Genomic DNA, 22,035 nt, shown 5'->3' on the forward strand with positions numbered 1-22,035 from the left:
CGTAAGCAGCCCTATAGAAGGCCAATGATGATGGCAATTTTGATCTCTCCGGTTGCATCAAACTATAATTTCCAGCAACCCTCACCACTGTCCTGGCTTACTGGGGGGTTTAGGACAACTTGTCGCGGCCATCTCGCCAAGGCCAACTTGCCACCGGACAACTCGCTGTGGCCAACTCACTGCAGGACAACTCACCATGGGACAATTCAACGCTGTGTTAATTGTGTCGTTCAGTTACTTTTGTTATTGGTTTTTGTCAAAATTATTGTAACGCTTGTATTTCTGGATTGACATTTATTTTTATTTTATTAGTAGGCCATGGTTCCATTGAAATTAATATAACTTTTGTATTCGTTGAAATGTCTCATGGCGAATTGGCCGTGGGTGAGTGGGCTGCAGTGAGTAGGTTGCGGTGAGTTGGCGTTGTCCTATTCGGGCTTACTGGTGTTGGTGCAACAATTGGAAGAGGATAGGTTGTCCACCCCAGCACTGGTCAAAATACTGGGTGCCCAGATTAGGTAAGAAGCCCAGCAGATGATGACAATAATGTGAAGACTGCCTATCCAGCCCAGCAGTCTCCGATTCAGACCAATGCAGAAAAGTCACTTTATCGAAATACAGATCTAGCTAGGAGAATTCAACATCTCCAGCCGCTTAATTGGCCCCTTGTTATGAATGTGTAGAAATGAATGCCATCCTTTGTTAGGGTTATGCATAATTCAGTTTCCCTCAGTTTCCTGCATCACCTCTGACAAGTCTTTCGCAATCCAAAGTTTTTCTTCTTTCTCTGCATCTAATAATCGTCTTTCTGTCTTCTGTTTCTCACAGAGGAAGAACGTCCCAGACCGAGGTAAGAAGGGGGAAGAGTAAGCGGTTCCACTCCGTTAGACTTGCAATCATTTTTCTCCACCTTTCTCAGCTCCTGTGTCTTTCTGTAGCGAAATCCCATTTTTCCTCTGTGTTGCTATCTTGCAATCAGAAGTTATGATTACAGCACTTGCAACCATTCGTTACAATGGTGATCCCACGACTCTGGAACAGGTGCAACGGGCATAAATACGTGCCGGTTGCCAGGCACCTGAATTTTGATCACATGACCATGGGGATACCGCAACGGTCCTGAGTGTGAACAACGGCCACAAATTACAGAAGACCACCTGTAATAAGCATAGTTGTATACTTTCTGTAAAACTTGTCTTGATTGTGTTCAATATAATTCAACTTGTCTCGGTTCTGTTCACCAATCAATATAATGCAATAGTTGAGAAAGAATTTATCTGAAGATGTTATAGTTGGGGAGGTGGGATTGTGATACCCAAAAGAACACTTCAGTTTAACAATATTCTTCTTTCTTGGTCTGTGCTCTCCCAAACAAAGGCCAGTGGTTCCACAGTTAGCTCCTCCAAAAATCCCCGAGGGAGAGAGAGTGGATTTTGATGTGAGTATTTTCTTAATCATTCATAATCTTTTTTACATGAGTTTGTGTGCTCCCCATAGTCCTTCATATCTACAACTATTGCCAATGAATGTCATTCTTTCAGATGGAGTAGTTTGGAAAGCATAAACAGGCGACAATGTCCTTCAGAGATATTAGAAGGGCATACTGTTCACTCTTTATAATCTCTTTTTCTTTCTGATGGTGGCAAACAGGACATCCACCGCAAGCGTATGGAGAAAGACCTCCTGGAACTGCAAACTCTCATTGACGTACACTTTGAGCAGAGGAAAAAAGAAGAGGAAGAACTTGTGGGCCTCATGTCAAGGATTGTGAGTTCCAACCAGCATGGTTTTGTGTGTAACTTGATGCTAAAGTGGTGGCCATGTTATCCTTTTACATATCGGTTTGACTTAGTTCATTTTTCTGGGCTGCCTACCACTAGATAAAATTCTGAATGGTTTCTTGGCATTTGGTAAATATTTCCAGGAGTAAGCAACAGAAACCCAAAGTCCGGTCTTGTTATGTACTGGGCTTTTCAGTCCTGCTATTGGTCAACTTTGGGTGGCAAGTATAGCTTCAATCCAATTGGTTAATACCATAGGGCCTGGCTATATATATTGAGGCAGGGTGAATCCAATCTCTCAGTACAGTTTCTGCTTAAATAAAGTATGTGTTCATCTGTACTCCTCTGCGTGTTCTCGTTCCTGCTCATCAGAGCCCACGACATAATATGTCTTCTAGAGCTTCCTGTCTTGTCTAGGGACCATGCTTGACTGGAGGATTCTGGGAGTTGAAGTCCACTTATCTTAAAGTTGCCAAGGTTGGGAAACACTTCCTTTAAAATATGTCAGACAGACAGGCAGACACAAACTGTATCAGTATTATCCAAACTGTGAAAAGGTTTTGCATAGTGCCATAATATTCCCTCCTTGCAAATCATCCCTGTTTCTGTTCTGAACCAGCCCTCTTCTGGCCTTGTAATAAGGCAAACCCCTATTCAGAAAGAAGAGACTGGAGAGCGTCCAAGGCTAAAAGGCATCTGCCAAGATTTATTACGCAGTTAACAAAAACACTAGAGCTTGTCTTCTCAAGCGGAAAAGTTGCTTTCAGCAACCAGCCCCTCCCCAAACACTCCTTTTATAGAGAGCTCAGGGCGTGGTCTCCCTGTGCCTCCTCCCGAGGAGTCCCGCAGCCTTTCTTTGTTTGTTCCTGCTCGACTGCCTCCTGCGTCGGGCGTCCTTGAACAGGGCCAGCTGTGGGTCATCTTCCTCCGCACTCTCGGGCTCACGCAGCTGAGAAGAGGTCCCCGGCTGAGGGCTCTGCAAAGCCTCCAAACCATCATCAGCCGGTTCGTTTCCCTCCTCCCCCTCATCTGAGTCATCCGATACATCGGAGCCGGCTGTCGGACCCACAGGCTGGCCCTGAGTCACAACACTATCCCGCACCGCAGGGCCCTTCCCCCGGGTCTGCCGATCCGGATGCGGTCGGGATGGGAACTGTTCGTGAAAAGCAGTCACCAACGCAGGGGCATGAACGGCAGTCGCGTCTTCCCATGTGAAGTCCTCCGGCCCGTACCCTTTCCACTCGATCAGGTACTGGAAGCGACCTTTCAGCCAGCGGGAATCCCTGATGCTGGCGACCTCGTACTCGGGGGTGCTGTCGCCATCACCAGGTCCTGATGGGGGAGGTTCCGCTTGGCGAAGTGGACAAGCCGGTTGTTCGGGGACCAACAAGGACCGATGGAAGACGGGGTGCACGCGCAGGGAACGTGGCAGAGTTAAACGATAGGCGACCGGGTTGATGACGGCCTCGACTGGGAACGGTCCAAGGTAACGGTGGTCCAGCTTCCTCGCCGGCCGAGTGGATGGTAGGTTCCTGGTGGACAGCCAGACCCGATCCCCCACCGATAATGGAGGCGTATCCCTTCTCGACCGATCGGCGAACCTCTTGTAGTCGGCCTTGGCCTTCTCCAGCTGCCGTCGCACCAACCGATGGATCGCCTGTAATTCCGCCATGAATTCGTTCGCTGCCGGCTCCGGTGAGTCCACGGGAGAAAGGGGGAAAAACCTGGGGTGATAACCCACGTTGGCCAAGAACGGTGTCATCTGCGTGGAGGTGTGCTGCGAGTTGTTAAAGGCAAACTCGGCTATGGCCAAATAGTCCACCCAATTGTCCTGCTGCAGGTTAACATAGCAGCGCAGATACTGCTCTAAGATGCCGATGACCTTCTCGGTACCCCCGTCGGTCTGAGGATGATGCGCGGACGAGAGGCAAACCTTAATGTCCAACGCCCGCATCAACTCCTGCCAGAAGCGGGCTGTAAACTGGGTCCCCCTATCGGAGACGACCCTATCGGGAAGGCCGTGCAGCCGGAACACCTGTTGGATGAACATGCGACTAGTGGCGCGAGCTGACGGTAAGCCGCGACAGGGGATGAAGTGCACCATCTTGGTCAACATGTCCACCACCACAAACACTGTCGTGAAGCCGGAGGATGGGGGTAGATCCGTCAGAAAGTCCATGGACACAGCCCCCCAGGGTCTCTTGGGCGTTGGCAAAGGCTGCAGTAAACCAGGCGGGGCCCCTGTCGCTGACTTGGCCTGCCTGCATGGGACGCAGGAGGTGACATAAGACTGGACATCGTGTCGGACTCGGGGCCACCAGAAGGTACGGGAGACCAGGTTCAGAGTCTTGAACAGGCCAAAATGCCCCGCAGCCGGGTTATCATGACACTGGCTGAGGACGAGTCCCCTGAGTGGCCCTCCTGGAACATAGAGCCGGTCACGATAATACAGGAGTCCATCCGTGACCGACCAAGGCGAATCTGGCCCCACCTCTTCCTTCCGCTGAGCCACCCACGCCTCCTGCTGCTGCGCCTCCCGGATCCGAGCCCGTATATCCACCGGCTCCCGCACCGCAGCAAAAGACTCGACGGGGATCACTGTCCTGGGCGGAAGCTTGTCTTCCACTCGGGTGTACTCGGGCTTCCTGGACAGAGCATCCGCTCTCTGGTTGTGCCCGCTTGGTATGTACCGCACCCGGAAGTCAAACCTCGCAAAGAAGAGGGACCACCGGATCTGGCGTTGGTTCAAATTCCGAGAGTGATACGCGCAAGGGAAAAGGGTACCGCTGGGCGTCGTTGCCTGGAGTAACACGGCCCCAATGGCAATGTCGGAGGCGTCCGCCTCCACGACAAACGGCCGTTGCGGGTCAGGATGCTTCAAGATGGGCTCCTTCATGAAGGCGTCCTTCAAAGCTTGGAACGCCTGTTGTTTGGGGGCGTTCCACTGGAACCGAGTCTTCTTCTGCAGGAGCCGGGTAAGGGGGGCTGTCAAGGCAGCAAAGCCAGGAATGAATGTTCGATAGTAGTTGGCAAATCCAAGAAGTCGCTGAACATCCTTCACGCGACGTGGGGGTTGCCAACTCTGCAACGACTCAACTTTACTCGGTTCCATGGCGATGCCCTCAGGAGAAATGCGGTGACCCAAGAAATCGATGGTCACCTGGTAAAACTGGCACTTCTCCAACTTGGCAAACAGCCGATGTTTCCGGAGGCGCTGCAGGACCTGACGGAGATGCTGATGATGCGCTTCACGCGACGGGGAGTAAATCAGGATGTCGTCCAGGTAAATCACGACAAACTGGTCCAACAGATCTCGAAAGATGTCGTTCATAAAATGCTGAAACACAGCGGGGGCGTTGGTCAGGCCAAACGGCATCACCGTGTACTCGAAATGTCCATAGCGAGTACCAAACGCCGTCTTCCACTCATCACCCGGCCGAACCCTGACGAGGTTGTAAGCTCCATGCAGGTCCAGTTTCGTGAAGATCTTAGCCTCCCGGAGTCGGTCCAAGAGCTCGGGGATGAGGGGCAGCGGGTAGCGGTTACGCACCGTGATGGCATTGAGTTTCCGGTAGTCACAGCAGAGCCGTAACTCGCCCGACTTCTTTTTGACGAAGAGCACGGGCGCAGACACTGGCGAGGACGAGGGCCGGATGAAACCACGAGCCAAATTCTTTGTCAAGAAGTCCCGCAATGCAGCCAACTCGGGCTCCGACATGGAATACAAACGCCCCACTGGGAGAGGCGCATCAGGAACTAGATCAATGGAACAGTCATAGGGCCTGTGCGGGGGTAATTGGTCCGCCTCTGACTCGCTGAACACATCAGCAAAGTCGGACAGTTCGGGAGGCAAGGAAACCCCTGAGGAGCCCTCCACCTGGCCGGCACAGATATGGCGGGTGTGGTCCACGCACTGCAAACTTGGGAAGGTGACCAAGTTCTGAGACCAATAGATCTGTGGATCATGCGCCCGGAGCCACGCCAGTCCCAGGACCACGGGGAAGTGCAGATCCGAAGTGATGTAGAACTGGATGGCCTCCACATGGGAACTGATGGCCATACACACTGGTTGCGTGGCGGCCGTAATAGGCCCGGACAGGAGCACTCGACCATCAATAGTCTCCACTAGCATGGGCGGATCCACCGGACACTGAGGAACAGCCCATTTGGCCACGAAGGCCGAGTCCATGAAGTTAGTGGTAGCCCCAGAGTCAATTAAGGCATGAACCGGAATCCCCTCTGGCTTGCCAGGAAGGATCAGACGTGCCTCCAAAATCAAATGCCGTGGAGGTTCACAGGCACCGTCGGAATGGCGTCGCTCGGCGTGGTCGTGGTGGGTCGCCCGATCTATCACACCGTCTAGATCGGGCTCGGGCCGTTTCCCGACAGCAAAGCAGGGGACTTTCTCGGGGCCGGCTTGGTCACTGATGCCCGCTGACGCTTCTTTGGGCAAGAAGCAGCCAAATGTCCAGGGTCCCCACAGTAAAAACACAACCCCCCCGATCGTCGTCTGTCCATTTCCGTCACCGATAGACGGGACCGGGCGGCACCCAGCTCCATTGGCTCCTCCCTCTGGACTGGGGGCTCACGCACAACAGGGGCGGCAGGGGTCTGTGGGGTGGCACGGCGACTCTTTCGCTGCAGCAGCCGGGCATCGATCCGCAGACAAAGATGGATCAGCCCATTCAGATCTGAGGGAATGTCCACGCGGGCCAGCTCATCCAACATCTCCTCTGACAAGCCATCCTGAAAGGCATCCACGAGCGCAGCCTCATTCCAGGCGGAATCCTGGCTAAGCAGCCGGAAATCGCTGATATAGGCCTGTAGAGGGCGCTGACCCTGCCTCAAAGCTTTCAGGCGTCGGGTGGCAGTCTGCGCCTTAATCGGGTCCTCGTACATGAGGCGCATATGGTCACAAAACCCCCCAAAGTTATCCAACAAAGGGCTAGGCTGTGCCAACAGAGGCGTGCCCCAACGAGCTGCATCTCCCGACAGAAGGCTCAACACGAATCCCACCTTATCTCGGTCAGTGGGGAAATCAGCTGCTCTCACGCTGATAAAAAGCTGGCATTGTCCCAGGAAGGCAGGAAACAGTTCTGGATTACCAGCAAATTTATCCGGCATAGCTAGCTGACATTTCCTCCTGGGTGGGGGTGCAGCATGTACCTGAGCTTGCAGTTGAGCCACCTGAGCTGCCAGCAAAGTGAGTTGCTGGGTGAGCTGGGCATTCTCGGCAAGAAGCTGCTCCATCGTAGTAATAAGGGGTGGGTGGCTGAAAGCAACTTTTCCGCTTGAGAAGACAAGCTCTAGTGTTTTTGTTAACTGCGTAATAAATCTTGGCAGATGCCTTTTAGCCTTGGACGCTCTCCAGTCTCTTCTTTCTGAATAGGGGTTTGCCTTATTACAAGGCCAGAAGAGGGCTGGTTCAGAACAGTTTGCTTTCAGCAACCAGCCCCTCCCCAAACACTCCTTTTATAGAGAGCTCAGGGCGTGGTCTCCCTGTGCCTCCTCCCGAGGAGTCCCGCAGCCTTTCTTTGTTTGTTCCTGCTCGACTGCCTCCTGCGTCGGGCGTCCTTGAACAGGGCCAGCTGTGGGTCATCTTCCTCCGCACTCTCGGGCTCACGCAGCTGAGAAGAGGTCCCCGGCTGAGGGCTCTGCAAAGCCTCCAAACCATCATCAGCCGGTTCGTTTCCCTCCTCCCCCTCATCTGAGTCATCCGATACATCGGAGCCGGCTGTCGGACCCACAGGCTGGCCCTGAGTCACAACAGTTTCCACCGTGTCTGTGCTCCAATTCATACACCGTCTTTTGTTCTTTAAATTCATCTTTTTTGTTATAAATATGAAATCGTTCTATCCAGCCATGACTTTCTCAGTCTTCCCATTTTTTTAAAAAAATCTATTTGCTGTTCTTTCATGTACTTGGTTTGCAATCTGAATCTCATTCATTGTCTCTGTGTGACCAAACCACATCAGTACAGTTCTTGCATATTCACTTTTTTCTGTACTAATATGGACTGGATATTTTTCTGTCCAGTCCACATTAATTCAGCACCAATTCATTCTTGACTTTACTTCTTGTTCTGCTTCACATACCTCTTAAGAACTCCATGCCAGCTTTCTTTTCCACTTCTCTTGATGTGTTCACCTTGCACTTCCATGTAATAAAGTGGAAGAAGCACCTTATAACTGCTTGAGAAATATGCACAGCTCACATAGACCATGTATCATCCATTATCCTTTGGCCAGGGTTTGTACATCTTTCAATTTCTCTATCCATAATTTTCTTGAATAAAAGCTTATCCCTGCCTATGTACTCCAGTTTTTCATCATTTATGTAAAATTTCCAATTGTTCACTGTAATCTCCTTGTCGAATACAACTGCCTTGCTCTTTCATACATGAATATTCACATCTACACTCTCAGGCCAAATATATATGTTACAGAATTACATACATACAAAAGTAGAGGTAGTCCTTGATTTACAACCACAGCTGAGACTAGAATTTTGGTAACGAAATGATGTGGTCATTAAGTGAGTCATTACATGACCAGACCTGACTTTACTACCATTTTTTATCGCAGTTGTTAAGCAAATCTTATGGTTGTTGAGGGAATCCTGCAGTCGTTAAGCAACTTGGGTTCCCCAATTGACTTTGCATTTTGGAAGGAGGCTGGAGAGGTGTCAAATCACGATCAGGTGACCAGAAGATGCTGCAACCTTCATATATGGGAGCAATTCAGTGCTAAGCACCTGAATTGTGATTGCGCCATCACAGGGATGGATCATAATAACTCACTTTTTCTAAGACCATCGTCACTACATACAGGATGACCCCACCGTGGTTCTGCAAAGCCTTGAGGACTTGGCCATTTTAGCAGGCCCTGGGGCAGGGTGGTGTAATGGCCTGTTGGACCAGTCCTTGAAAGGGGAGGAGCAAGCAGAACATAGAACATAAACTCACAGGGCTGGAAGGGATCTCAGAGGTCTTCTAGTCCAACCCCTTGCTCAAGGCAGGTGACTTTATACCATCCTGGTCAAATGGTCGTCCAGTTTATTTTTAAAAACCTCCAGTGATGGAGCATCCACAAGCTATTCCACTGATTAATTGTTCTCACTGTCAGAACATTTCTCCTTACTTCTCTTTAGGAAGCTTCCCCCCCATTGCTTCTTTGTCCAGCCCTCTGATGCTTTGGAGAATAGGTCAGTCTCCTCTTCTCTGTGACAGTAGCAGCATTCTTCCAAGCACTGGAAGGCAGTTATCATCTCTCCCCCTAATCCTTGTCTTCGATAGGCTTAAAGCCAAGAGAGAGGCAAGGGCATCTAGGGATGATAGTGCTGGAGACTGTGTGATTCCAGGAGTGTTGAAGCTAATGATCCTATTCTGGCTGAAGCTGATCCAGCAAGCCCCCAGGACTCCTTGTCTCCCCCCTTTAGGCTTTGAAGTCTAAAAAAACCCAGTTCCAAGCCGAGGTAGGCATCTAGAACAGAATGGGACAAATCACTGCCACGTTGATGTCGCTCCTACTTAACCCCAGCATCCCCAGCACAGCTGTGCAACCCCTGGAGTTCCTCCATGGCTGGCCCTCCACGGACACATAAGCATGGCACACACACACACACAGACACACACCCTAAATGTGCCTCTATCCAGGCTGTGTTTGCACATTACGTATTGAATTTGCAGTAAAGAAACCAAATATTGGCAGACAGATTGAACCGAAGGCACATTGATTTAGGCAAGAAGAAGCCTTGTGGCACCTTAAAAGCTAACAAAGCTATCGCTACCTGAACTACATAAAATTCTTTTATGTATTTAAGCTTGTAGGCTACAGGAACTGCCAGGGTGAGGTCAGCTTTTTTGTTTTATGTGTGTGAGTCAGTGTTGAGATCCGGCATCCATGTGGACGTGTCCAGCTTTTTTTGGCAAGATTTTCAGAGGAGGCTTGCTGTTGCCTTGGCCCTAAGGGCAGGGGTAGGCAACCTTGGCTCTTTTATGACTCGTGGACATCAACTCCCAGAATTCCTGAGCCAGCCATGCTGAGGGGAAAGGGAGAGGTTTCCAAGCTGAGCCATGCTGGCTCAGGAATTCTGGGAGTTGAAGTCCACGAGTCATAAAAGGGCCAAGGTTGCCTAACCCTGGCCTAGGGCTAAGGCACAACGGCTGGCCTAAGATCACCCAGCTGGCTTTGTGCCTTAAGCCGGACGTGGTCTTCCAGTTTATAGCCTGATGTCTTTAACCGCTACGCCAAATTGGCTCTTTTATAGCGACGACAGGTGGTCCTCAGCTTACGATCACAACTGAGACCAAAATTTCAGTTGCTAAGCAAGGCAATTGTGAAAGTGAGCCGTGCCTCATCTTACGGCCTTTTTCCCACAGCCGTTAAACACATCTCTGCAGTTGTTAAGTGAATCACGAAGTGATGAAGTCATGAAGTGAACCTGGCTTCCTCCATTGTCTCTGCTTGCTGGGGAGGTCCCAAATGGGGCTTCCCGTGACCCTGGGATGGCGCAGCCATCACAAAACACTTGTCAGTTGCCAAGCGCCTGATTTTTGATTAGGGGATCACAGGGACGCTGCAATGGTCGTAAGCACGCAAAACAATCATAAGCCGCTTTTTTCCGGGCTGTTGTAACTTTGAAGGTCACTAAGCGAATGGTTGTAAGTTGAGGACTACCTGTATACCCAACCCCCAGATTTATACTCTCCCCCAAGACACCTCCCCCCACCAACTCACTTTTCTTTGCTCCTTCTCCAGTGGATCCTCTCACCCTTCTTAACCTTCCACCCATTATTCGCGGCAGCCCTCTCCTTCCTTCCTAACTCCTCGCTTCCTAACTCCTTCCTTCCTAACTAGCTCCAGTCTTCCTACTTCCTTTCCTTATCTGGTCTCTCCAGAATCCAGCCCGATTTTGCTCCTCTCTCTCCCCCCACCCCATCTCTGGTTCATTTCCAGCTCTTGTTATGTCACCAATGCCCCTCTCTCGTTTGCCTGTTGCCATTGTTTCAATCTTCCCTTTGACCAGACTTTCCTTCTTTCCTTCCTCCACCTTTGGCTAGGCAGCTTCAGAGTACTTTAAAGGAAGTTAGTCAGTCAATCAAAATAGGGCTGGAAGGGACCTTGGAGGTCTTCCAGTCCAACCCCTTGGCTCAAGCAGGAGAGACCCTATACCAGTGATGGCAAACCTTTTAGAGACCGAATGCCCAAACTGCAACCCCAAACCCACTTGTATGTATCGTCGGGTCCCCGGTGGGTGTGGCCCATTCGGTGGGCATGGCTGTGGTGGTAACAGCAGACAGGGTGGGACTGAAAAGTTCAATCAATCAATTCCAACTTTGCGAGATCTTTTTTTTCCCTTGAGAAGTTAAATTCATTGATTGATTGATTGAATTTTTTTTTTAGCACACAGCGGCGGAGGCCTAAAGCGAAAAGGTTTTATAAAACCCAGCTGAAGGCCTAGGACTGGGGTGCCACCTGTGGCACGCGTGCCATAGGTTCGCCACCACGGCCCTATACCATTTCAGACGGGTGGCTGTCCAGTCTCTTCTTAAAAACCTCCAGTGATGAAGCACCCACAACTTCTGAAGGGAAGCTTGTTCCACTGGTTAATTGTCCTCACTGTTAGGAAGTTTTTCCTTAATTCCACGTTGCTTCTCTCCTTGGTTAGTTTCCATTCATTGATTCTTGTCTTGCCTTCTGGTGCTTTGGAAAATAAGCCGGCCCCCTCTTCTTTGGGGCAGCCCCTCAAATACTGGAATACCGCTATCATGTCCCCCTTAGTCCTTCTTTTCTCTAGACTGGCCATACCCAATTCCTGCAACTGGTCTTTTGTCCCCAGGCCCTTAATCATCTTAGTTGCTCTTCCTTGCACTTTTCCCAAAGTCTCAACATCTTTTTTTGCAAGGTGGTGACCAAAACTGGATGCAATATTCCAGCTGTGGTCTTAACTAAGGATTTATAAAGCGGCACTGATGCTTCATGTGATTTTGTGACCATCAATTTCCCAGCTAAGCTTCTTTATTTAAAGCAGGGCTAGCACTGGGGGTTTCTCCCACTCCTAATCCAGTGCTTGAACTGCTACACCAAACAGCTCAATTACTGGCAAGCCCAAAGGTCCCCTAAGTCAACCAGGCTGCCATTGTTCTTTGAATGCATTGCTCGCGAGAGGAAAGCTTTCTATAGATTTTTTTTTTAAATCCCATTTATATCCCGCCCTTCTCCGAAGACTCAGGGCGGCTTACAATCTAAAGCACAATGTGCTTAGCAATAGGTTTATAGTGGATGGCCTTCTATTACTGTCACTGGTTTTATCCCGGTGTTGTTGTTTTTTTCGGGGGGAGGGAGGGAGGTTGTTGAGAGGGTTGTGCGTTTGGGTAAGTTTTTTTATATTTTCATTTACATGAAACCTTTTTCAGAATATATTTTAGGATGATTTGTGTCTTCAAAGCAGCATTGACTTTTGGCCACTGCCTGGACTAGTCCTTGCACTTTTCTTAGAATATATATTTTTTTTCTCAAAAGAGGCTTGCCGTTCCCTCCTTCCTAGAGCTGAGAGAGAATGACTGGCCCAAGGTCACCCAACTGACTTTCTGTTTAAGGCAGGATTAGAACTCACAGCCTCCTGGCTTCCAGCCAGGTGCCTTCACCTCTGCACTAAAATGGCTCATCCTTTACAGTTTAGCCTCCATTTATTTTCCTCCCTTTATTCTCAGCTCGTATAGAGGTACTCCTCGACTGATGACCACAATTGGGCCCAAACTTTTTGTTGTTAAGTAAAAGATTGTCAAGGGAGTTTTGCCCTGTTTTACGACCTTTCTTGCCACAGTGGTTAAGTGAATCCCAGCAGTTTAGTAACCAGGTTGTTATGTGAATCTGGCTTCCCCACTGACTTGGCTAGTGAGAAGGTTGCACACACTTTTCCGTGCCGTTGTAATGGTCACTAAACGAACTGTTGTAAGTTGAGGACTACCTCTATTGCCCGATTAATTTCCTATTTTGTTTTTTTTTTCTATTGTAATTTTCCATCTCTGCCAACTATAATAAGTAGAACTGTCTTTGTAATTGTAATTTTCCAAGGGAACAAAATGTTGCTTTTCACTGCCACCTGGTGGCTGATTAGGCACCATGATGCAAGTTGAATCCAAAAGATAAAAGATACAGTTAGTCCTCGGCTTACAACCACAATTGGGACCAGAATTTCTGTTGCTAAGCAAGCTGGTTGTTAAGTGAGACATGACCGTTTGTATGACCTTTTTGGATGGTTGTTAAGCAAACCAATGCAGTTATTAAGTGAATCACATACAGGTAGTCCTTACGACCACCATTGAGCCCATTTTTTCTGTCGTTAAGGGAAACATTTGTTAAGTGAGTTTTGCCCCATTTTATGACCTTTCTTGCCATAGTTGTTAAGTGAATCACTGCTGTTGATAAGTTAATAACATGTTTGTTAAGTGAATCTGGCTTCCCCACTGACTCTGCTTGTCAGAAGGCTGCAAAAGGGGATCACGTGACCCTGGGAGACTGCAACCGTCATAAATATGAACCAGTTGCCAAGCATCCGAATTTTGATCATTGGACCATGGGGATGCTGCAAAGGTCGTAACTGTGAAAAATGGTCATAAATCACATTTTTCAGTGCTGTTTGTAACTTTGAACGGTCACTAAACGAACTGCCGTATGTCGAGGACTACCTATAGTCATTAAGCGAATCCAGCTTCTCCCATTGGCTCTGCTGCCAGAAGCCAGCTGGGAAAGGTAGCAGATGGCCATCCCATGACCCCAAAACATTGCAACCACCATAAATATGTGCTACTGGCCAGGCACCCAAATTTTGATCACATGGCCGCGAGGAGGTTGCATTGGTCATATGTGTGAGGAACAGTCAGAAGTCACTTTTTCCAATGCTGTTGTATCTTCAAACGGCTGCTAAATGAATGGTTGTAAATCGGGGACTATCCGTAGTTGCATTCCCGGATAATTAAGTGTAATCATTCCTGAAATTATGAGCAAAACCTGCATTTATTTGGAATTACATTTCTCAGATAGAGGTTTCCAAAAACCAAAAATCATATGTCCAGTGGCATGTGGTGAAGCAGGTGAGAGAGGAAGCTGTTCTTTTGAAAACCTAGATGTGAGAAATTCTCAAATATAGATGATTATTATTTAATCACTGGTCACTTAGTGACCATTTGAAGTTACAATAGACTTCCCAAAAGTTATTTACGACCTGGTTTCAGAGTTCTGGTGGCTGTACACCCCCATGTGGTCACATTACCCAGTGGTGGGATTCAAATACTGTATGTGAACAACTGGTTCTCTGTGTGGATACTGCTTCCGGAAGTCCATTCTGGGCCTGGGCAACAAAAAATTAGCTACCGCTTCTGCCGAAGTGGTGTGAACTGGCTGAATCCCACCACTGACATTACCCCATTTTGACCACTAGAACACTGATTCACCTTTACAACCATTTGCAGCATTCTACAATCACATGACCATGATTTGTAAGATATTTTTTTTTTTGCCAGTTTCTGGCCTCTTCGGTCACTTTCCAGAAAAAATGCTTCTAGAAATACACTGATTCATTTAACGACTGCAACATTTGCTTATTGACCACCACATTCACTTAACAAAACTAGCATTCACTTAATGATCACCACAAACATTGAGTTCAATCACGTAGGTGCCTTGACTTATGACCCGTCGTGACAGACATTCCAGGCTCCATTACAGTCTCAAGTGGAGGGCCACCTGTACATAGCGTGCTTTCATGTGCCAATAGAGCCCCACCATTTTCTGAAAGGAAGGGAGTGGGGAATATATCCTCTTACCCTTGGCTGAAATTGGCTTTGATGAATTCACCTTACTGAATGCCACAGAGTCATCGTTTGTGTCCTTTGACAGGAACATCGTAGGGCAGAGCGTGCCGAACAAGTACGAGTCCGCACTGAGAAAGAACGTGAGCGGCAGGCCAAGCTTGCTGTAAGTATCATAATCTTTTAGGACAGGGGTCTTCAAACTTGGCCCTTTTATGACTTGTGGACTTCAATTCCCAGAATTCCTCAGCCAGCGTGCCTGGCTGAGGTATTCTGGGAGTTGAAGTCCACAAGTCATAAAAGGGCCAAGTGTGAAGACCCCTATTTTAAGATGAAGCAGGAGAGGGTATAAAACTGTTGACGATGCACTGATGATGTCACCTAGTTGGGTAATGAGACGTCTGCAAGCAAACAATCAAGCTCAGAGAACACCAAGAACTCAACAGTTTAAAACCTTTGAAATCTCAGCAGGTATTAAGGTCTTAAATTTATTAATTTAGGCTCTTCATTTTCAGCTTCCTTTTAAATCAACTAGTATATTTGGTGATCAATAAGTGAGAAACTGCAATTTGACTCTGAATCATGAAAAGTCAACACTGTGATCTAACTGAAGTCTGAAAATAGCCAGGAAGGTGTTTTATTGGAACGCCTGTGCTAAAACAAGGAATTAACAATTTAAATTGGTTTATTTTTAGTTATTTTAAAGATTTTGAAAGATTGTTTTCTGAGTTTGAATTGCCTTCAATACATGCTTGACAATGTAATGCAAACGTATTAACTAAACAGTATAGCCCAGATCGGGGGTAGGCAACCTTGGCTCTTTTATGACTCGTGGACTTCAACTCCCAGAATTCCTGAGCCAGCCATGCTGAGGGGAAAGGGAGAGGTTTCCAAGCTGAGCCATGCTGGCTCAGGAATTCTGGGAGTTGAAGTCCACGAGTCATAAAAAAGCCAAGGTTGCCTACCCCTGGCCCAGATGCTTAACAAACTCGGAGGTATCTGTAATTTTACATTCTTTAGAACTGTGATCTGAAGGTTGGAGGCCCCCAGCCTTTATGGCTTGACAGCCTGGCAGTTGGGGAGAAGGGAATCGGGCCGTGCAAGTGGCAGACCAGGTTGCATTTGTGTGTATGCCAGCCTGCCCCTTGCACAAGTTGGGTTGCATGGGTGCATGCCGGCTTGTCGCTCATGCAAGTTGAGCTGTGTGCGCGCACATGTGTGCTCAACTGCCACTCATGTTGGGGACCCCTGCTTTAGAAGATGCTGCACTAGAATGGGAACCAAGAGTTTGATTTTATAAGATATGAAAACGTAAAGTGAAAGTTAGCTGTATATTGGTTTTGTTGTTGATCTAGGGCAGGGGTCGGCAACCGGAAAAAGGAAAAGAGCCACTCAGAACCAGTTCCATCACACAAACAAAAAAGTGGGAGCCGCAAAAAGTGTGCGCGCGTGCGTCCACTCACGCGCATGCGCAAAAAACATTTTGCACATGCGCAAAATGGGAGGCACCTGCGTGGCGACGGGTCTCCCCTTTGGAAAGGTGCGCGCCATCCCATTCGGAGACCTGCCGCGTTCGTCAAACATGGATGAACGCGGCAGGTCTCCGAATGGGATGGCGGCGGTTTGGACAGTGCGCGCGCACCTCTCCCAAGCCGCCGCCGTCCCGTCCGGAGACCTGCCGCGTTCGTCAAACATGGACGAACGCGGCAGCTGTGCAAACGGGATGGTGGCGGTTTGGAGAGTGCGCGCGCACCTCCCCCAAGCCGCCGCCGCCGTCCCATCTGGAGACCTGAACGCGGCAGCTGTGCAAATGGGACGGCGGTGGTTTGGAGAGTGCGCGCGCACCTACCCCAAGCCGCCGCCGCCGTCCCATCTGGAGACCTGAACGCGGCAGCTGTGCAAACGGGATGGTGGCGGTTTGGAGAGTGCGCGCGCACCTCCCCCAAGCCGCCGCCGCCGTCCCGTCCGGAGACCTGAACGTGGCAGCTGTGCAAACGGGACGGCGGCGGTGTGGAGAGTGCGCGCGCACCTCTCCCAAGCCGCCGCCGTCCCGTCCGGAGACCTGCCGCGTTCGTCAAACATGGACGAACGTGGCAGCTGTGCAAACGGGATGGCGGCGGTTTGGAGAGTGCGCGTGCACCTCCCCCAAGCCGCCGCCGCCGTCCCGTCCGGAGACCTGCCGCGTTCGTCAAACATGGACGAACGCGGCAGCTGTGCAAACAGGACGGCGGCGGTTTGGAGAGTGCGTGTGCACCTCTCCCAAGCTGCCGCCGTCCCGTCTGGAGACCTGCCGCATTCGTCAAACATGGACGAACGTGGCAGCTGTGCAAACGGGATGGCGGCGGTTTGGAGAGTGCGCGTGCACCTCCCCCAAGCCGCCGCCGCCGTCCCGTCCGGAGACCTGCCGCGTTCGTCAAACATGGACGGACGCGGCAGCTGTGCAAACAGGACGGCGGCGGTTTGGAGAGTGCGTGTGCACCTCTCCCAAGCTGCCGCCGTCCCGTCTGGAGACCTGCCGCATTCGTCAAACATGGACGAACGTGGCAGCTGTGCAAACGGGATGGCGGCGGTTTGGAGAGTGCGCGTGCACCTCCCCCAAGCCGCCGCTGCCGTCCCGTCCGGATTCCTGAATGCGGCAGCTGTGCAAACGGGACGGTGGCGGTTTGGAGAGTGCGCGCGCACCTCTCCCAAGCCGCTGCCGCCGTCCCGTCCGGAGACCTGCCGCGTTCGTCCATGTTTGACGAACGCAGCAGGTCTCCGAACCACCATAAAAAAGCGATGCAATTTCTCCTCAAGAGAGAATGGTGCAGACAGACACCTAAAGCCTGAAAGGTCAGTCTCACTGCATCACCACAGCCCAGATTCTTGTCAGAGCAAGACACCTGCTCGTTGCGGGATGCAGCCCAGGCCAAGTGCAATGCCAGGAGGAATGGGATAATAACATTAGCAGCACTATTACTTAACAACAACGCTGCGACGATCGGAAGTAAGAAGGGGACAAGCACTTATGAAGCACAACAAGTTCCCCACTAGTGCCAGCTACAGGACCCCCGACTGTCTCTCAGACGCGCCTTTATTCCTTACACGACGTCCAGACTGTGGCTCCCTCCTTTCCAGCCTCGATCCACTGGGAGCGGGGGACGGTCGGGGGGGGAGGAACGAGAGGGAAGATGCCGAAGGTCCGCCCCTGGCACCTCCTTGCTGCATTTCTTTTTTTTTACCAGGGAGGGAGGAGGGCTTACCTGCGTGGCCCTGCCCGGCTGGTCCTTAGAGTGGGAGGCACAGCGAGATCGTCCCCCCCTCGAGAGAGAGAGAGCCCGAGAAGCCGGACCAGAGGCGGTGTCGGGTTTCTTCACCCCACCTCCCCGCACTCAAAGGTCGCCAAGCACTTTAGCGGGCCCGTCGGTTTCTTCCGGCGAAGCTGCGGCTAAAGCTGCTACTTCGCAAAGACTGCGGGCAAATCGCTCCCCTCTCCCACCCCTCCTCCTTCTCCGACCGGCCAGGCCGGCAACCTCTTTTTTGCTGGTTTCTAGGGCAACTGGGTAATGCTCAGCGCAGCCTTCTTGCGGGAACTGTCACCCCCGTGCGCACTCGCACGGACATCCAAGCCCTGTCTAGGCCTGGGGAGGGGGGGGAGCGTGCCAGGCGAACGCGGCAGGTCTCCGAACGGGACGGCGGCAATTTGGAGAGGTGCGCACGCACCTCCGCCCTTCAGAAAGGTGCGCGCGCACCTCGGAACGGGCGGTGCCACTCTCCATTTAGAGAGGTGCGCGCACACCACTGCCCGTTCGAAGAGGTGTGCGCGCACCAGGCGACTGGGAGAAAGAAGTATCAGAATATCCAATTTTGGTAAAAAAAAATCAACTAGTGTTTAAAATGGTGACACCTACTTATGATTTAAAAATGAAATTAATCCATGGGAAAATATTATTCCAGATCTGTAGGAGTAGATTTCTTATGTTGGTGAGGGAAGAAATGTGAAGGTTTTTAAACACATATGATCTGGTGTTGCTCTCTTAGACCTCTACATGTAGTCCTCCTCTTACAAACACAACTGGGCTTCACTCCATTAACCACAATCCTGACTCTCCCAGTTGCAATAATGAAGTGACCACATGGGTCGTTAAGTGGAGTGCTGGGGAGACAGTGTGCCGCCCCCCCGGGTGTGTTGGGTGGCCCATGCCTTCCCTCTGCCCCATTGGGGGAGAACAATCTCAAGAACTATGGGGTTGGCTAGCATTTTTACGAGATCTGAGGTCTTTTCCTCCAGGGCTCAGTGCCTTGGACAATCAAACCTAAAATCTGGCAAAAATTCTAACAGGCAGCCTCACTATTCTGTATCAATATTTTTATTTCACTATTTTAACAATGTTTTTTTTTAAAAAAAAGATGGAGCTAGGAAGAGAGTAGGTACAAATTTTAGCATATTTCACTGAATGAAGGGGAGAAACGGAATCTGAAAGCTAACTGAGGAGCATTCCCTAGTATTTAGCTGGCAGTTGAGGTCTCTTGAGTGGAAGGGACAGCTACACATCTGAGTGGATTCTTAGTGGCCCAATCTGTTTCGGTTTCCTACAGTGCCTTGCGTAATGCTGCGCTAAATGCATTGTGAGAAATCTGTCATTTTGATTGGCTCTAGTAAAAGGGACGTGGTGGCTCAGTGGGTTAGGACGCTGCGCTTGTCGATCAGAAGGTCGGACGTTTCGCGGGTCGAATCCCGAGTGCCACGTAGCAGAGTGAGCGCCTGTTACTCGTCCCAGCTTCTGCCAACCTAGCAGTTCGAAAGCACGTAAAAATGCAAGTAGAAAAATAGGGACCACTACGGTGGGAAGGTAACAGCGTTTCGTGCGCCTTTGGCGTCTAGTCATGCCGGCCACATGACCACGGAGACGTCCTCGGACAAGCGCTGGCTCTTCGGCTTTGAAATGGAGATGAGCACCGGCCCCTAGAGTTGGAAACAACTAGCAAGCATGTGCGGGGGAACCTTTACCTTTACCTTTAGGGCCATAGCAGCTGTTTAGCGGTGCCACATGTTGGAGACAGCCTTAAAATTGGTTGCTGCAGTTTTGCTTTGTGATTTTTGTGTAGGGCCAATTATTTTTTATTTTGGAAGGAAGGTAGGCTGTTCCCACAGACATCTCTATCTCACCGTTATGTCTACTTGCATGCCCTTCTCTGCACTCAAAAATATATGAAAACATTCACATGCTCCAATCTCTTTGTGAGCCTGTGAATCCGGGCATTTTGTATGTGAATTGTCAGAGCTAAAATTCTTCAAACATTCCTAACCAGACAACAATAGTTGAATATCCTTGGTGGGAACATTTCAAAACAAGAGCCCTACTTGGCTTTTCATTGTCCTGTTACAATCTGGTAACTGAGATAAGACTTAAGAAATGGAAAAGAAGAGAATATATAATTTTAATTTAAATGTAATTAAACCAATGAAATACAATTCAGTGAATATGATTACTATGGGTATTTTAAATCATTCCCCCAGCTGCTGGGTTAAGACTGACCCATTTGCTGACAATTCAAGGAAAGTTTTGGAAGGCCACACTAAGGATTTTTGGAAATCCTCGCATAGCCTGGAGTCTCCATAGTTTTTCGTCTGATAAAGAAGGAGCACATTGGGGATTCCTCCCGAGAGGGAGCAGGGATAATGTTCTCCATGGTGTCTTCCTTTCCAGGAAGAAAAGATGAGGAAAGAGGAAGAAGAGGCCAAGAAAAGAGCTGAAGATGACGCTAAGAAGAAGAAAGTGCTCTCCAACATGGGAGCTCACTTTGGTGGATACCTGATCAAGGTAAGCTTGTGGTGGCTTCACTTGGGTGGGGAACTTCAGTTTCATTTCATTCTTTCAGAAGGAGGCATCAAGATGAAGCTGCACATGAACCCTTTACTGCAAAGTGTAATCCCATAAAAATGTTCTGTCTGTTATGGTGGGCGTCATCAAGTGGTTTTGATTTGATAGATGATATGATGGGGATGATACGATGCTAACAAAAGTGCATATAGTCAAGGCCATGGTTTTCCCAGTTGCAATGTATGGCTGTGAAAGTTGGACCATAAGAGAGGCTGAGCGCCAAAGAATCGAGTCCTTTGAACAATGGTGCTGGAGAAGACTCCTGCGAGTCCCTTGGACTGCAAGGCGATCAAACCGGTCAGTCCTAGAGGAGATCAACCCTGACTGCTCTTTAGAAGGCCAGATCCTGAAGCTAAAACTCAAATACTTTGGCCACCTAATGAGAAGGAAGGACTCACTGGAGAAGAACCTAATGCTGGGCAAGATTGAGGGCAAGAGAAGAAGGGGACGACAGAGAATGAGGTGGCTGGATGGAGTCACTTAAGCAGTAGGCATGAGCTTAAATGGACTCCAGAAGATGGTAGAGGACAGGAAGGCCTGGAGGAACATTTTCCATGGGGTTGCGATGGGTCGGATACGACTTTGCAACTAACAACAACGATGGGGAGTAGAACCCCGATCTTATTCTCCTGGTGCCCAACAGAAACGTAATGCAACGTAATGTATATTATAATAGTGTCAGAGAAGTAAACTACCATTTCAAGAAATGGACACCATTGTGTGACTTTTGGCAAAGGTACCCCTGAGATCTTATATACTAAGGCTACTCTGGCATGAGCTTATGAGACAATGTCAACGTGAGATTTAATAATCTTTTTTTTTTAAAAAAAAAAAAGGCAAGCAGCTGCATCTCAGACAAAGTTCTACATAAGCGAACTTATGAAAAGTAGAAAAACAACTGGCTTCTGATTCCAGACCTGATCTCTTCTCAGTGGTGCTGCTGCACGGTTGGAGTCCCATAACAATGAACGCTTCAGTTCATGGGGGGGGCAATGACTATCTTGAACAATAGACTAGCAGCCTTGGGCAGGTACTGGCAGCAAGTCGAAAGAGAAAGAAGAAGTGCATGCCTTGGTTTGCTCTCCCCTCAGAAGGTTGGTGGCAAAGCAAGGCAGGTAGCTGGAGTGGCATTAGGCAAGGCCCTGGGGCTTGCTTGACCAGAAGGCAGCCTTGTCCAGCATTCCACCCAACCCATCATTATCCTGGACCATTCTGGCTTGTTCCTTTTTGTTCTGCAGTGGGATAGAATCAAGATCGCGTGCAGTGTTAAAACCACTTTACAATGCCTTGGTAAGGCTCCACCTGGAACACTCCCTCCAGTTTTGGTCTCCACAATGTAAAAAATATGTTGAGACTCTAGAAAGAGCATAGAAGAGCAACAAAGATGATTAGGGGACTGGAGGCTAAAACATATAAGGAACGGTTGCTGGAATTGGGTGTGTCTAGTTTAATGAAGAGAAAGACGAGGGGTGACATGATAGCAGAGTTCCAATATCTCAGGGGCTGCCACAAACGAGAAGGCATCAACCGATTCTCCAAAGCACCCAAAGGCAGGACAAAAAGCAACAGATGGAAA

The 22,035-nt window shown here is 49.5% G+C and overlaps 1 protein-coding gene across 1 annotated transcript in view; it reads left to right on the plus strand.

The window, feature by feature from the left end:
* Positions 1-359: 359 nt before the first annotated feature.
* The window catches only part of LOC308676298 (troponin T, slow skeletal muscle-like), a gene marked incomplete at its 5' end in the record, with an annotated part of 28,940 nt that continues 7,264 nt past the window's right edge, over positions 360-22,035 (plus strand). The window contains 6 exons of the mRNA XM_081342111.1: positions 360-384; positions 829-850; positions 1,378-1,438; positions 1,651-1,767; positions 14,684-14,761; positions 20,286-20,399. Of these exons, the coding sequence (XP_081198237.1) occupies positions 360-384; positions 829-850; positions 1,378-1,438; positions 1,651-1,767; positions 14,684-14,761; positions 20,286-20,399 (417 nt within the window). The remainder of the gene's footprint in view (positions 385-828; positions 851-1,377; positions 1,439-1,650; positions 1,768-14,683; positions 14,762-20,285; positions 20,400-22,035) is intronic.

Source organism: Vipera berus, assembly GCF_964194415.1.
Source record: "Vipera berus genome assembly, chromosome: W".
NCBI lineage: Eukaryota > Metazoa > Chordata > Lepidosauria > Squamata > Viperidae > Vipera > Vipera berus.